A 15,449-nucleotide genomic window follows, 5' to 3' on the forward strand; every position below is an offset into this window, starting at 1 on the left:
AAATAGTGTTAATAGAGCAATACATACTGAGAACTAACCTTATGATTGATTCATGACACTAGTTGAAGATTCTAAATACATTTTTGTTTTCAAAAGCGCATGCATGTATGAATGTTACTGAAAGCTTGTTTGGTAAATGAGGATCCACCAACTTTTATATTCATGGAAAAGTGATGAAGTCTTAATTTTTTCTCATGAAATTATATATTACTTATAAAACAAGTGAAGAGCAATTGTATATACAAAATATCCTAAGAAATCATATTCAACTCTTACAAAGTTACCTACAAATTAACATGTGCTTATCCAAATGTATTAACGAGTTATCTGATGAGTACACTTAGCACAATTTTACACACGCTGTGACTAACAGTAATAGGTCAGCGTTAGTATGTTTGCACATGTAGATAAAGGAGGCTTAGCCCTGAGAGTCCATTCATGGGGTAAACCATCGCTGTGTTAGACTGGACCTCTTAGCATATTTAAGTGTTGCCTGTACGCAGTCTGTTTTAAACGGGGAATTTATATGCCTGGACATTTATAACAAGAAGTGGCATACACAGAATTATGTCCTGCAGGTTCACTGCCTCAAGTTTGCCTTGACGATTGCTTTGTTGGCCGCCTCTTTCACATCTTTGTTCCTCAAACTGTAGATCATGGGATTCAGCATGGGAATCACTGTGGTGTAAAACACAGCCACCATCTTCCCCTGCTCCACAGACTCTTCAGTGGGCCTCCTGAGGTACATGAAGATGAGAGTCCCGTAAAACATGGTAACGGCCGTCAAGTGGGACCCACACGTGGAGAACGCCTTCCTCCTGCCATCGGCAGAGCGCATGCGCAGCACGGCCGCTACGATGAGGGTATAGGAAACTAGAACCACTGAGAGGGAATACGTAAAATTAATCCCAGCAATAACAATCATGGTGTATTCTTTAACGTGGACCCCTCCACAGGCAATCTTGATAAGAGGAGGGTCAGCACAATAGAAGTGGTTGATTTCAACGTTTCCGCAGAAGTACAGGCCGTATGTCCACAGCGTGCAGGTCAGGCTGACAGAGAATCCATAGATGGATGGCACAGAGATGAGACGAGCACAGACAGCCCTGGACATTTTACTGCCGTAAAGCAGAGGGTTGCAGATGGCCATGTAGTGATCAAAGGCCATCACAGCCAAGATATATACTTCCACGTGGACAAGGGCTTTGAAGAAGTAACACTGCACCAAACACCCCACATAGGAAATGGTTTTTGTCTCTGACAGTAAGTTTTCCAGCATCTTCGGAGTGACATTGGAAGAGAACCACACATCCACAAAAGACAAATGACTCAAGAAAAAGTACATGGGGCTCTGAAGCTGGGGGCTGATGCTGATCAAAACAATAATAGCAATGTTCCCTATCAGAGTGATCATGTAAACTACTAGAAACACCACAAAAAAGAGAACTTGAAGCTCCTGATGACTGGTTAACCCCAGAAGAATAAATTCTGTCACATCTGTGAAATTTGGCATTGTCTTCACTTAGACCCACTCTACATTGCCTATGGACAAATGAAAAGAAATGAATGGATTTATTTTTTTCTTGAAAATTTTGAGTCATCTTTATCAGTATTCTAGTTCAAATACTATAAAAATCAATGCAGACTTTGCACAGTCTAAGACTATATAATCACATGTATTTCCTTTAATAGGCCTTATAGGTAATTATTGCAATATTAGTTTCTTAACTCTAAAACAGACAATTACATTCATGTACTACTAGTAATAGACACTTATTTTTGCTAAATTATTTCAATGATATTAACATCATAGAGGGCTAATAGAACTAAAGCTAGACTGAGAGTCATCAGAGAAGGACCAAATCCATTTCAACGTATTGTCTTATAGGAAAAGACTTGAGACTCATAAATGTAAATATTCAACCAAGGTCAGAAAACCACTTTGTGCTGAACAGGGAGGTAAGGAGAGTGAATCACTGAAATTCCATTGAACACTATTTTTGTGTATGATGGTTGCCTCTCATTGTCAATATTAATACAAATACACATGTAGTATTAACTTACTCATTTCCCTATAACTTGAAAGATACCTTTTAAAATGTGTTTGTTTATTTATTTTTGTCTGCACTTGGGCTCCTCTTGGTTGGGGTGTGTGGGCTTCTCCCTGCAGTGGCTTCTCTTGTTGTGGAGCGCTGACCCTAGGTGAGCAGGCTTAAGTAGTTGTGACTCACAGCTTCTAGAGTGCAGGCTCAGTAGTTGTGGCTCTTGGGCTTAGTTGCTCCATGGCATGTGGAATCTTCCTCCAACCAGGGATCGAACTTGTGTCCCCTACATTGGTAGTCAGATTCTTATTCACTGAGCCACCAGGGAAGTCCAGAAGATATCTTCTTATCTACGCAATTTTACGGGATGATTGTCTCAAACCTTGGGCTTACAATCTAGTCACTGACATACTTTTCTACATTATGCCAGTATATGATATCAAAAACTTTCAACTTATGAAAATTCTAGTCATGTTTTATTTTATTTAGCTATATATTTCACTTGCTTGATTACTGCTGCTTGCAGGATGAGGTAAGAGGTATATAATGACACAGACTGTATCAGTTTAACAGTTATCTCAGAAAAGTAAACTGCAAGTGGTTCAATCACCATATCAAAATTATATCAATAGATAAATTCTATTTATATATAAAATAAAATTCAGGTGCCATGTTTTTAAAATTACTGTCTTACTTCAGATTCTACTGCTTTTCAGCAACAATCCATTATATATCTAATTATTTATTTTCAAATTCAATGTCATTACAAGGAAAATGTCCACAAGGAATATTTTCTCCATTTAATACACTTCCCCAGATAAGTCTTCTGAGAGGTAAACTGCTCTGAGTACTTAGAGATGCATCTGTAGGATTAACATCATCTTGGGAATTTAAGATCCCCATAATAATACTGCTTGAAGAGAATATTATGACATAAAATGGGCTGTACTTATAATTGCTTATGATAATTCATTTACAGACATTAAAACCAATTTTATGTCAAATATATTTGCTATATTATATTTATTATTTATTATATTATATCTAGAAGTAGTCTAAGTTTTATAATATGAAATTGAACAAGCTATGTGAGATTCTGGTTTGTATCATGATTGATTCTTTTTGAAAGTGAGTGAATGAAAAACATACAAAAGAGACAATTTAGGGAATGTAACTACTATGAGACAAAAATGGAACATGTTGATAAACAGAAATAAGAAGCAGCAGTATGCACACAGAGTAGTCAAAGATCTCTTAGAGGATAAACTTTTCAGTTATGGGCAAGTAGCCAGTTATGTAAAAATATTGAGGAAAATGAAAATACAAAAAGTTAGAAGTGGAACTATTTTAAAAAGTGTATAAACTTGATGATTGTATCATGGCTCCCTCCAACTAGTTCAGTTCAGTTCAGTCACTCAGTAGTGTCCAACTCTTTGTGACCCCATGAAGCACAGCATGCCAGGCCTCCCTGTCCATCACCAGATCCCAGAGTTTACCCAAACTCATGTCCATCGAGTCGGTGATGCCATGCAACAATTTCATCCTCTGCCATCCCCTTCTTCTCCTGCCTTCAATCATTCCCAACATCAGGGTCTTTTCAAATGAGTCAGCTCTTCACATTAGGTGTTCAAAAAACTGGAGTTTGAGCTTCAGCATCAGTCCTTACAATGAATACCCAGGACTGATCTCCTTTAGGATGGACTGGTTAGATCTCCTTGCAGTCCAAGGGACTCTCAAGAGTCTTCTCCAACATCACAATTCAAAAGCATCAATTCCTTGGTGCTCAGCTTTCTTTACAGTCCAAATCTCACATCCGTACATTGCCACTGGTAAAACCATAGCCTTGACTAGATGGACCTTTGTTGACAAAGTAATGTCTCTGCTTTTTAATATGCTGTCTAGGTTGGTCATAACTTTCCTTCCAAGGAGTAAGTACCTTTTAATTTCATGGCTGCAATCACCATCTGCAGTGATTTGGGAGCCCCCCAAAGTAAAGCTAGCCACTGTTTCCCCATCTGTTTGCCATGAAGTGATGGGACTGGATGCCATGATCTTAGTTTTCTGAATGTTGAGCTTTAAGCAAACTTTTTCACTCTCCTCTTTCACTTTCATCAAGGGCTTTTTAGTTCTTCACTTTCTGCCATAAGGGTGGTGTCATCTGCATATCTGAGGTTATTGATATTTCTCCGGGCAATCTTGATTTCAGCTTGTGCTTCATCCAGCCCAGTGTTTCTTATGATGTACTCTGCATATAAGTTAAATAAGCAGGGTGACAATATACAGCCTTGACGTACTCCTTTTCCTATTTGGAACCAGTCTGTTGTTCCATGTCCAGTTCTAACTGTTGCTTCCTGACTGGCATACAGGTTTCTTAAGAGGCAGGTCAGGTGGTCTGGTATGCCCATCTCTTTCAGAATTGTCCACAGTTTATTGTCATCCACACAGTCAAAGGCTCTGGCATAGTCAATAAAGCAGAAATAGATGGTTTTATGGAACTCTCTTGCTTTTTTAATGATCCAGCAAATGTTGGCAATTTGATCTCTGGTTCCTCTGCCTTTTCTAAAACCAGCTTGAACATCTGGAAGTTCATGGTTCACATATCGCTGAAGCCTGGCTAGAGAATTTTGAGCATTACTTTACTAGCGTGTGAGATGAGTGCAATTGTGTGGTAGTTTGAGCATTCTTTGACATTGCCTTTCTTTAGGATTGGAAAGAAAATTGACCTTTTCCAGTCCTGTAGCCACTGCTGAGTTTTCCAAATTTGCTGGCATATTGAGTGCAGCACTTTCACAGCATCATCTTTCAGGATTTGAAATAGCTCAACTGGAATTTCATCACCTCCAATACCTTTGTTCATAGTGATACTTCCTAAGGCCCACTTGACTTCACATTCCAGAATGTCTGGCTCTAGTTGTGTGATCACACAATCACGATTATCTGGGTTGTGAAGATCTTTTTTGTATAGTTCTTCTCTGTATTCTTGCCATCTCTTCTTAATATCTTCTGCTTCTGTTAGGTCCATACAATTTCTGTCCTTTATTGAGCCCATCTTTGCATGAAATATTCCTTAGTATCTCTAATTTTCTTGAAGAGATCTCTAGTCTTTCCTGTTCTATTGTTTTCCTCTATTTCTTTGTATTGATCACTGAGGAAGGCTTTCTTATCTCTCCTTGCTATTCTTTGGAACTCTGCATTCAAATGGGTATATCTTTTCTCCTTTGCTTTTTGCTTCTCTTCTTTTCACAGCTATTTGTAAGGCCTCCTCAGACAGCCATTTTGCTTTTTTGCATTTCTTTTTCTTGGGGATGATCTTGATCCCTGTCTCTTTTACAATGTCATGAACCTCCATCCATAGTTCATTGGACACTTTATCAGTTCTAGTCCCTTAAATCTATTTCTCACTTCCACTGTATAATCATAAGGGATTTGATTTAGGTCATACCTGAGTAGTCTAGTAGTTTTCCCTGCTTTCTTCAGTTTAAGTCTGAATTTGGCAATAAGGAGTTCATGGTCTGAGCCACAGTCAGCTCCTGGTCTTGCTTTTGCTGACTGTATAGAGCTTCTCCATCTTTGGCTGCAAAGAATATAATCAGTCTGATTTCAGTGTTGACCATCTGGTGATGTCCATGTGTAGAGTCTTCTTTTGTGTTGTTGGAAAAGGGTAGCAACTCACAATTTGGAATTTGATTAATATCTGTGAACTATTTTCCTACCCCTGAAATCATTCATATGGGAATTAAGTGCACCATAGAGAAAATGATTTGGGCACATAACATAGGCAGTCATATTTCAGTTCTGGTCTGGGTTCACCTGTACCCTATATTTTCATGATTGTAGATCTTCTGGTTGCTAAGTGTGGCTGCTAATCTGGCTGCTAACCCAGATTTGAGTTGATGATTTTGACTGGGAGATAGAGCTAAGACCAAGAATTTTCATATATAAAAACTCTTGACTACTTGGTGAACCCATAATTAACTAATTAACAGAGTTTGATTTGGATTATTGGTTCTACTAATTCTAAGAGGATGAGATGGTTAGATAGTACCACCAACTCAACGGACATGAGCCTTAGCAAACTGTGGGAGATAGTGAAGGACAGAGGAGCCTGGCGTGCTGCAGTCCATGGAGTCTCAAATAGCCGAATATGACTTAGTGACTGAATAACAACAGCAACTAAATATAAAATATATAAAAAATCATCAAGGCACCTAAGAAACATAAAGTAATACTACTTCTCCAACTTCCCTTCCTGTGTGATACATGGGTTTTCTTCCACTTTTCACAATCATATTCAGCTCTGTGATAGTAGAGTGTGTCTCATTCATCTTAGAACACTTCAAACTGACTATATTAGTTTATTATATATTGTAGACATTTGGAGATAATCACACACAATTTTTAAGCATTCTGATCTCCAGATCAGCTTTATAGACTGCATTACTGTGTCCATAACTAATAAAAGGTCTATTAATTTTTTTTCTATTGGCAGCAGCCTCAGCTTTAAGGTAAGAGAATAGCTAACTTTTGTTGAATCCTTACACAATCTTTTATAAACAAAGGTCCCATGAGAGAGGTTCTAATTAGTGTATCTTTCTAAAAAACGGGAAAACTGAAGCACTGACAGATAAAGAGGCTTTCCTTGGATCAGACATCTGCAAATTGCCAGACGGAAATGCAAACCAATTAACTGGACTCTCAGGTTACACTCAATAACTTTATATCACTGCTGCCTCTTTGATAACTTTTTCTAATATTCTATTTCTCTACGTTTAAAATTCAGTTTGATTATTGTCCAAAAAAGAGAAAAAGTTATCCTTTGATAATTCATGCTTGATGAACCAGAAGAGCTTGGCGTTGCCCTAGAGCCTAAAAAACAGAGTTCTTGGACCACTGTTTATCTACACCTCTCAAGGTTAGGTGATCCCATAGTCCTAGGGTTGGATGACTGAAGTAGCTTCTTATAGAGAACCACTTTATTATATAACTGTGCAACATCTTTTAAAGCAATTAAGCATATAGAATGTATAATTTAGAAATTTAAAAAAATCACTTTCATTAACTTTTCAGGAATTTTACACACGCACACACACACACACACAATATGGCAAAGGTATAATTATTTGTCCAATATAATGAAAGAGAGGGAAATGTGGCATGCTACAGTCCATGGGATGGCAAAGAGTAGGACACAACTTAGTGACTGAACAATAACAATCATTCCCAATGATGCAATACCTTCAATTCCACTCAGATACATTTTAAAACACAATGTGAAAATCAATGATCTTTGTAGAGAAGACATAAAAGGCAAAACCTGAAGAGCAAAAACTCTTGTAAGTCCCTATGGTAGCAAGATATTCTTATGAATTTTTATATCAACTATTAATAAAAATAGTAATATTCTCCAAGTATATAATTCCAGATAATAAAACACTGTGATAACAAATAGGTCCACAAGTAAGGTCTTAGTCTCCTCTTCAAAAAGGGGATAAAAATAAAAGATATAATTGCATTAATCTCTATTGCAGAGTATAAAATTTGCAGACCTACCTTCAGCAGCAGCAAAAAACAATGATAATTCCTCACTATTTATAATAGAATCTTGAACACTGCACACATTGAGAGCATCTCCCCAAGGAACTATCCAGATAATGATGAAACAAATTATAATTAAAATTATAGAAACATCTCAGGAGTAAGGGAAGTTAAGGAGGGTTGATCAGAAGAATGTCTTATGATAACATCAGTGACCAATATCCTTAATACCATGGTATAGTCTCTCCCATCTTCACATGGTATAATATCGGCCTCAGGAAAACACCTTGCGCCTCAGGAAAGCATCCTTGGTTTGCATTATACAATGTTGCTCAGTCACTTTCTTTTCTATTATGCTTTAGTTCTAGTAATCATTATCTTTCAGGGAAATCACAGCAATGTACACTCTGTGTATCTCATGGCTGCTGAAGAGATCCCAGGGCCTCAGAAGTACAGATCCCATGGAAGCATCTAGGGAGAATGAGTACAAGTAGAGGTCATTGGTGGAGAAGTTGATTGTAGTAGAACAATTTATCAGTTAACTGAGGCTCTTTTGGGAGTCAGTAGAGCATCAACTTTGATGTCAGTTAGGTCAGAAATAAAATCTTAACTCTGCACCATTATTAACTACCTGTCTTTGGAAAAGTAAGGATTCTCAGTTTCAAAGCTCATCTGTAGGAAAAGGAAACTGCTGTCTCAGTGAGGTGTGGGGATCACAGATAACATTGGGAAATTCTTAGCATAATGCCTGTCTCTGATGAAGCAGTCAAAAAATTGAAATGACTTGTGTAGGTTCACCTATTAACAGTTCACAAGTAAGATCTCACCACCTATTTGTGATTGTGATCAGTATTATCTCTGTGTTGAAGGGTAAAAGAAAAGCATATGTAAAATAATTCTGAGGTTCTGTTTTTCCACAAAGTATAGATAGTAGGGGCTTCCTTGGTGGCTCAGATGGAAAAGAGTCTGCCTACAATGCAAGAGACCCAGGTTTGATCCCTGGGCTCTGAAGACCCTCTGGAGAAAGGAATGGCTATCCACTCCAGTATTGCTTGTACTTCCCTAGTAGCTCAGACATTAAAGATATCTAGCAGATTAAAGAATCTGAATGGAAGCCACAATTGTTCATAAACTCTTATTTGTACTACCCCCACTCGGCTGGAAAATCATGGACAGAATAATAATTAGACAAAGCTTTCCTATATTCCTCAGTGCCCAAGGACCCCAGATTCCTTAGTTCCTTCTCCCCTTTTATGGAGAGACTGCATCAGGCAAACTCACTGGCACCATGTTATTATAACTTAACCTGCACTCCCTAGAGAAAAAGGAAATTTAAAACAAGAAAGCATTGTGTGTGTGAGTGTGCCTGTATGTGTGTGTGTTAGAGGGAGACAGCAAGGAAGAGAGTGAATGTTAAATACATTTTATACTAGAGATGCTTAAATATAACAAAGTTGATAGATATATAAATAAATGTATGAATGAGATCCATTTTTTAAAATATGTTACAAAACCACCCTGAATTTCAACCATTTCATGGTTACAAAACCATGTAACCATGGTTACTTAACCAATGACCTTGACATTATCATCCTTCATGCAACACTGAAACAACTCTGAAAAGAGTAGAGAAAGTGGTTCACTTTTGGGGGGAAAAAAAAAAAAAGGTAACAAAGATTATCCAAATTCACTTGCCAAATTCAAATTCACTTGCTAAATTCAGACTTAAATTGAAGTAGGGAAAACCACTAGACTATTCAGGTATGAACTAAGTCAAGTCCCTTACAATCATACAGGGGAAGTGACAAATAGAGTCAGGGATTAGATATGATAGACACAGTGCCTGAAGAACTATGGACAGAGGTTCATAACATAGTACAGGAGACAGGCATCAAGAACATTCTCAAGAAGAAGAAGTGCAAAAAGGCAAAATGGTTTTCTGATAAGGCCTTACAAATAGCTGAGAAAAGAAGAAAAACAAAAAGCAAAGGATAAAAGATATACCCATTTGAATGCAGAATTCCAAAGAATAGCAAGGAGAGATAAGAAAGCCTTCCTCAGTGATCACTGCAAAGAAATAGAGAAAAACAACAGAGTGGGAAAGACTAGAGATCTCTTCAAGAAAATCAGAGATACCAAGGGAACATTTCATTCAAAGATGGACTCAATAAAGGACAGAAATTGTATGGACCTAACAGAAGCAGAAGATATTAAGAAGAGGTGGCAAGAATACACAGAAGGAAAAAAAAAAGAATACACAGAAGAACTGTACAAAAAAGATCTTCACAACCCAGATAATCACGATGGTGTGATCGCTCACCTAGAGCCAGACTTCCTGGAATGCAAAGTCAAGTGGGCCTTAGGAAGCATCACTAAGAACAAAGCTAGTGGAGGCAATGGAATTCCTGTTGAGCAATTTCAAATGCTCAGAGATGATACTGTGAAAGTGCTGCACTCAACATGTCAGCAAATTTGGAAAACTCAGCAATGGCCACAGGACTGGAAAAGTCAATTTCATTCCAGTCCCAAAGAAAGGCAACAGCAAAGAATGTTCAAACTACCACACAGTTGCAGTCCTCTCACACACTAACAAAGTAATGCTCAAAATCCTCTAAGCCAGGCTTCAACAGTACGTGAATCTTGTACTTCCATATGTTCAACCTGGATTTAGAAAAGGCAGACGATCGAGAGGAGTATGTCAAGGCTGTATACTGTCACCCTGCTTATTTAACTTCTATGCAGAGTACATCATGAGAAACACTGGGCTGGATGAAGCACAAGCTGGAATCAAGATCGCTGGGAGAAATATCAATAACCTCAGATATGCAGATGACACCACCCTTATGGCAGAAAGTGAAGAAGAACTAAAGAGCCTCTTGATGAAATTGAAAGAGGAGAGTGAAAAAGTTTGCTTAAAGCTTAATGTTCAGAAAGCTAAGATCATGGCATCTGGTCCCATCACTTCATGGCCAATAGATGGGGAAACAGTGGCTGACTTTATTTTTGGGGGGCTCCAAAATCACTGCAGATGGTGACTGCAACTATGAAATTAAATGACACATACTCCTCAGAAGGAAAGTTATGACCAACCTAGACAGCATATTAAAAAGTAGACATTACTTTGCCAACAAAGGTCCATCTAGTCAAGGCTATGGTTTTTCCAGTAGTCATGTATAGATGTGAGAGTTGGACTATAAAGAAAGCTTGAATGCTGAAGAATTGATGCTTTTGAACTGTGGTGTTGGAGAAGACTCTTGAGAGTCCGTTGAACTGCAAGGAGATCCAACCAGTACATCCTAAAGGAAATCGATCCTGAATATTCATTGGAAGGAATGATACTGAAGCTGAAACTCCAATACTTTGGCCACCTGATGCGAAGAACTGACTCATTGGAAAAGACCCTTAAGCTGGGAAAAATTGAAGGAGAGAAGAGAAGTCAACAAAAGAGGATGAGATGATTGGATACTGACTCAATGGACATGAGTTTGAGTGGACTCCGGGAATTGGTGATGGACAGGGAGGCCTGGCATGCTGCAGTCCATGGGATCGCAAAGAGTCAAACACGACTGAGCAACTGAACTGAACTGAGGAGAATTTACTTGTGAAAACATGAGCTATGAAGTCAGCTTGTTGAATTCTCATTCTGGCTTTAGCAATTTTGATCCAAGCACTCTGGACAATGTTTCTTAATATTTCTGGGCTTCATCATTTTCTTTTTTTTCTACTCAAAATGGATTCCTTATATGGATAGGGTTATTTTGAGGATTATACAATAGAAAGTATGCAATACCAAAAATATTGTTCTATATACATGTCTGTGTGTATGTGTGCATGCTTAGTCATTTCTGACACTTTGTACACCCATGGACTGGCTAGTTCTCAATAATATTAGCTATTAGTCATTAAGTAAAGAATCCTAGAGAATGGCATTCAATATATTTCATTTTCCTTATCATCTACCTAAATGATTCAATGAATTTTATAAGTAACAGTACTTAAAATAGTAAATATCCACACTTTTCACACTTTTCTAGTCATTGTATTTCCTTTTTCTATTTTTTCATTTTTGAATCATAAATCTAGTTTGGGTAATGCACATGATTGTCTAAATAAGAAAGCAGAATTTTGATGGTTATAAATAAATAAATGTATAATATAGAAGTCTACATACCTATGAAGAAAGAGCCATCTTTGGAAAGAATATGAATGTCATGGCTCTTCTGCTGAATAATGCAGGCAGAATTTATATTATTTGTCAACTGATACATTTCCCTAAGAGATTACACATATAGGTGAGTATTAAGTAACTACTTTGTTAGATAGTATTTTACACTAAGTGAATTCTCTGGAGAAATAACAAATGGGTACAATTCTGATTTGCCACAGGACCCAACTGCTTTTCTAGTGTTTTTCTTTTTTTCGATTCATTGTCAATATTTTTCTTCATAGGTTGGGAAGTCCACATCATAATATTGATGTCTGCCATTGATACTCATACCATATTCTGTTACCCATAATATTTGCTTAATCAAATTTCATGCAATTTCTTCCACACAACTATCATATCTTTGTGCCACAACTTATTACCATCTCACTTTGGGTTATGGGTTGAACAGTTTCTTTAATATCCATATATCAAAATCTTGACTCCCAATACTTCTGAATATGGCTGAATCTGTAGATATAGTTTTTAAAGAGGAAATTAAATTGTAATGAATTCAGATGAGTGCATCCTAACCCAAGATGACTGGTGTCATTTTTAAGAAAGGAGATTAGGACACAAAAGTTCACACAGGAAAGACTGTGACAGACACAGGAGGTGACGGCCGTCTATAAGCCAGATAGAAGCTTCAGCATGAAACCAACCCTACTAATGCTTTGATCTTGAGTTACTACCCTCCAAACTAGAAAGAAATCAGTCTCCTTTGTTTAAGACACCCAGGCTGTGGTACTTAGTTATAGCAGCCCTTGTAAACTAATATGCTCTGCCTTCTGTAGACAAAGAGACTGCTTTCATATTCAAAGGAAGCTTTGCTTCTTTGAAGAGTATCATTTTTAATATATTTTAAACCATTATAGTACACGTTCAAAATGTGCACAAAACATAAATTTCCATGGGGTCACAGAGTCAGACATGACTGAGCATGTGCAGGCACTAATTCAGTTCATGAGAGCAAAGCAAAGCCTCCATGACCTAATCACTTAAAGCCCTCACACCTAAATAGCAATTGTTCTTTTATTACTGTAAGTGTAGAGATCAAATTGCCAGCATTCATTGAATCATGGAGAAAGCAGAGATGTTCCAAAAAAAAATCTGCTTCACTGATTACACTAAAACCTTTGACCGTGTGGATCACAACAAACTGTAGAGAAACGTAAAGAGATAGGAGTACCAGACCACCTTAGCTGTCTTCTGAGAAACTTCTATGTTGGTCAAGAAGCAACAGTTAAAACTGGATGTGGAATAACAGACTGGTTCAAAATTTGGAAAGGAATATGTCAAGGCTGTATGTTGTCAACCTGTTTATTTAACATATACAGAATACATCATAAGAAATGCTGAGCTGGATGAATAACAAGCTGGAATCAAGATTGTTAGGAGAAATATTAACAACCTCAGATATGCAGATGATACCTCTCTAACGGCCAAAAGTGAAGAGGAACTAAAGAGGATCTTGATTAGGGTGAAAGAAGAGAGTGAAAAAGCTGGCTTGAAACTCAATATTCAAAACACTAAGATCATGACATCAGTTCCATTGTTCATGCATGCCGACTCACTTCAGTCATGTCCTACTCTTTGTGACCCCATGGACTGTAGCATGCCAGGCTTCTCTGTCTATGGGGATTCTCCTAGCAAGAATACTGGAGTGGGTTGCCATGCCCTCCTCCAAGGGATCTTCCTGACCCAGGGATCGAACCAGGATCTTTTGTATCCTGTATGTCTCCTGCATTGGTAGGCAGGCTCTTTACTACTAGCGCTACATGGGATGTCCCATACTTCATGGCCAATAGAAGGGGAAAAATTGGAAGCAGTGGCAGATTATATTTTTTTGGGCTCTAATATCACTGTGTATGGTGACTGCCGCCATGAAATTGAAAGAGGCTTGCTCCTTGGAAAGAAAGCTATGGCAAATCTAGATAGCATATTAAAAAGAAGAGATATCGTTTGGCTGAGAGAGGTCTGTATAGTCAAAGCTATGCTTTTATGCTTTTTTTGTTGTTGTTATCATTTATTGGTTTATTTTTTTAGTAGTCATGTATGGATTTGAGAATTGAACTACAAAGAAGGATGAGCACCCAAGAACTGATACTTTCAAATTGTGGTGCTAGAGAAGACTCCTGAGAATCTTTTGGACTGCAAGGAGATCAAATCAGTCAATGCTATAGGAAATCAACCCTGAATATTCACTGAGAGGACAGTTGCTAAGGCTGAAATTCCAATACTTTGGCTACTTTGTTAAGTTGGTCACCAACTTAACAGACATGAATTTGAGCAAACTCCAGGAGATAGTGAAGGACAAGGACGCCTGGTCTGCTGCTGTCCAGGGGGTCACAAAGAGTCAGACACGACTGAGTGGCTGAACAGCAGCAACATAGTATCCATTACGTGACTGTACCTAAACTTATGTATTCTTCCTATTTTTGAGACTATCTAGAGTGCTTCCTGATGTGGCTATTACAAAATACATTCTTGTTCCTGTCTCTATATGAATATATATCCATGCACTTCTGCTTGATAAAATTTTGGATAGTATTGCTGGTTTACAGATTAGGTATATATTCTGCTTAAACTGACAAATAGTTTCACAAACTGGTTATATGAATTACATTCCCATTAGCACTATTTAAGTAGTTTTTGTTCCATGGTCTTACCAATATTAATATTACAAGTTGTTTATAAAAATTTTTTGTATGCTAGGTTTGTGTGTAAGGACAAATATTTTATAGTTCTAATTTTCATTTCCCTAATCACCATCGAATTTGAAGATATGTGACATGTTACTCGGTTTTTTGAATATATCTTTGTATCCTGGAATGTGAAGTCAAGTGGGCCTTAGGAAGCATCACTACAAAGAAAGCTAGTGGAGGTGATGGGATTCCAGTTGAGCTATTTCAAATCCTGAAAGATGATGCTGGGAAAGTGCTACACTCAATATGCCAGCAAATTTGGAAAACTCAGCAGTGGCCAAAGGGCTGGAAAAGGTCAGTTTTCATTCCAATCCCTAAGAAAGGCAATCCCAAAGAATGCTGAAACTACTGCACAATTGCCCTCATCTCACACGTTAGTAAAGTAATGCTCAAAATTCTCCAAGCCAGGTTTCATCAGTGCGTGAACCGTGAACTTCCAGATGTTCCAGCTGGTTTTAGAAAAGGCAGAGGAACCAGAGATCAAATTGCCAATATCAACTGGATCATCGAAAAAGCAAGAGAGTTCCAGAAAATCATCTATTTCTGCTTTATTGACAAAGCCTTCGACTGTGGGGATCACAATAAACTGTTGAAAATTCTGAAAGAGATGGGAATACCAGACCACCTGACCTGCGTCTTAAGAAACCTGTATGCAGGTCAGGAAGCAACGGTTAGAACTGGACATGGAACAACAGACTGGTTCCAAATAGGAAAAGGAGTATGTCAAGGCTGTATATTGTCACCCTGCTTATTTAACTTATATGCATAGTACATCATGAGAAACGTTGGGCTGGAGGAAGCACAAGCTGGAATCAAGATTGCTGGGAGAAATATCAATAACCTCAGATATGCAGATGACACCACCCTTATGGCAGAAAGTGAAGAAGAACTAAAGAGCCTCTTGATGAAAGTGAAAGAGGAGAGTGAAAAAGTTGGCTTAAAGCTCAACATTCAGAAACTAAG

General features: G+C 37.9%; 1 protein-coding gene across 1 annotated transcript in view; it reads right to left on the reverse strand.

The window, feature by feature from the left end:
• Positions 1–580: 580 nt before the first annotated feature.
• The window catches only part of LOC122424726 (olfactory receptor 5M9), a 21,152-nt gene continuing 6,283 nt past the window's right edge, over positions 581–15,449 (reverse strand). The window contains exon 2 of the mRNA XM_043442844.1: positions 581–1,516. Within this exon, the coding sequence (XP_043298779.1) occupies positions 581–1,516 (936 nt within the window). The remainder of the gene's footprint in view (positions 1,517–15,449) is intronic.

The sequence above is a fragment of the Cervus canadensis genome, chromosome 22 (assembly GCF_019320065.1).
Source record: "Cervus canadensis isolate Bull #8, Minnesota chromosome 22, ASM1932006v1, whole genome shotgun sequence".
NCBI classification, from domain to species: Eukaryota; Metazoa; Chordata; class Mammalia; order Artiodactyla; family Cervidae; genus Cervus; species Cervus canadensis.